At 34.6% G+C, this 2,161-nt stretch overlaps 1 protein-coding gene across 1 annotated transcript; it reads right to left on the bottom strand.

Moving 5' to 3' along the window:
• On the bottom strand, positions 463–1,395 carry LOC100514828 (olfactory receptor 14C36-like). The gene has a single exon (XM_005652974.1). The coding sequence runs from the start codon at positions 1,393–1,395 to the stop codon at positions 463–465; it is 933 nt and encodes a 310-aa protein (XP_005653031.1).

Genomic DNA, 2,161 nt, shown 5'->3' on the forward strand with positions numbered 1-2,161 from the left:
CATGACAAATATATTTTAGATTATCATTTATTTTTAATTTTTACATATGTGTCTATAATTAAGTAGCATATTATTTATATACTTATTTCAAATTTCACTGACTGAATTCAGATAAATTATGTCCATATTTGACGTTCTAAGGATTCCTCTAAGGCATTATTGATAGTGTTAATAGCTGATGAATCACAAATCTATATAATCTAAAATTTGATTTTCATCAAATATCTTGGATCCTATTCATCCATTAAAATAGAGTTCCTAATTTTACAGAGAATAAATAGAAAGGCTAATATAACAAAATGATTATATATTAATTATACAGGTCTCAATAGAATGATTTTGGAGTGAGCAGTCTAATACATAAAACCCAGACAAGAGGTTATTTTATAGAAGTTTGCATCTCATTCAGTGAAGTTTGCATCTCATTCAGTGACATTAGGATAAAATTGAAGTAGATATTTATTATCTTCCAGAATAAAACTTTAAAAATATTACTCTCCCTACAGCTTCCTTTATCTGTGTGTTTCTAAGACTGTAGATGATAGGATTTAAAAATGGAGGAACTGTGATATAAACTGCAGAAAGAATCATGTCCTTAATAGTTTCTGATGTTACTGATGGCCTTAGGTACACGGAAATGATGGAACTGAGAAAGATAGACAACACAAGGATATGAGGGACACAGGTAGAAAAGGCTTTTCTTTGCTCCCTAATTGAAAACTTTAGCATAGCTCTAAATATGTTAATATATGACACAGTAATAAAGATAAAGCAGATCCCACCAAACACAATGGCAGATAGAAGAAGTAAAATGAAGTTGCTGGAGGTGTCAGAGCAGGAGATCCTCAGCAGAGATGGGAGATCACAGAAGAACTGATGGATCACATTGGACCGACAGAAGGTCAACTGGAATGTTTTACCTGTGTGCACACCTGAATAGACAAGTCCACTGAGCAGGGAGACAAGTGTCATTTGGATACAGACTTTGTTGTTCATAATAATTGTGTAATGGAGTGGCTGGCAGATGGCCACATAGCGGTCTTGAGCCATAAGGGTGAGGAACATAATCTCCACATAAGCAAAGTAAATGACCAAGAATACCTGGGTGGCACAAGCAGCCACGGAAATGGTTCTGTTACCAGTGAGAAAACAGACACAGGCATAGGGCACGGTGACAGTAATATAACACATATCTAAGATAGACATATTTCTGAGGAAGAAGTACATAGGTGTGTTAAATTTCTGATCAAATGTGGTGACAATGACAATGAGAAGATTCCCTAACAAGGTAGCCAAGTATATGAAAAAGAACAACATGGAGTACAGGACTCTTAGCTTCCATGTATCAGCAAAGCTTATGAGGAGAAATTCAGTCACCATGGTAGAATTCCTCATATTTTGGAAATGATGATGTTTGACCTGGAAAGTAAAAAAAGAAAAAAATGTAAAATGCATGATTCATAAAAAAATTAAGGAAATTATCTTAAATATTTTATTTGAAAGTGGTTTCTATGTAGGAAAGAACTTTCATTAATCTTTGGTCTATTCAGCTTATTATCACTACTGAGTTTTTCACAAGGCAAAGGGCTAAAGATGAAACTTTTCAATCCTTTACTCTGATTATAACATGTAGTTTTTTGACTTTATTAAACAACATCAGTTGTGCATCAGTTTCATAAATCCATAAATAGCTAGACATCAAAATTTCAGAGTCAATTCTCAATGATAGCCTTAAGATTTTTTTTTTTTTGAGTTGTAAACCATGTTCAGTTGGATATTGACACACAGTTGAAGTGTTGCTTAATATTCTACAAAATGGTGATGGTGGATCAGCAAGAATGCATAATATCTTCAAATCAGCCTTGAAAGATAGGTAGAAAAACTGAGATTAAGAATTTCTACATCTTTGGGAGTTCCCAGTGTGGCTCAATATTAACAAACCTGACTAGGATCCATGAGGATGTTTGTTCAATCCCTGGCCATGCTGAATTGGTTAAGGATTTGGTATTACTCTTATCTCTGGTTTAGGCACAGACTCAGCTTAGATCCTGTGTTGTTGTGTGGTGGTGGCATAGACTGTCAGCTGTAGCTCTGATTTTACCCTTAGCCTGGGAACATTCATATGACATGAAAGCAGTCCCACTCCCCTGTAAAAAAGTAT

This window comes from Sus scrofa, chromosome 2 (genome assembly GCF_000003025.6).
Source record: "Sus scrofa isolate TJ Tabasco breed Duroc chromosome 2, Sscrofa11.1, whole genome shotgun sequence".
Classification (NCBI taxonomy): domain Eukaryota; kingdom Metazoa; phylum Chordata; class Mammalia; order Artiodactyla; family Suidae; genus Sus; species Sus scrofa.

Excerpts from the sequence above, each read along its gene's own strand:
- LOC100514828 (XM_005652974.1), bottom strand. The coding sequence starts at position 1,395 with ATGAGGAATTCTACCATGGTGACTGAATTTCTCCTCATAAGCTTTGCT.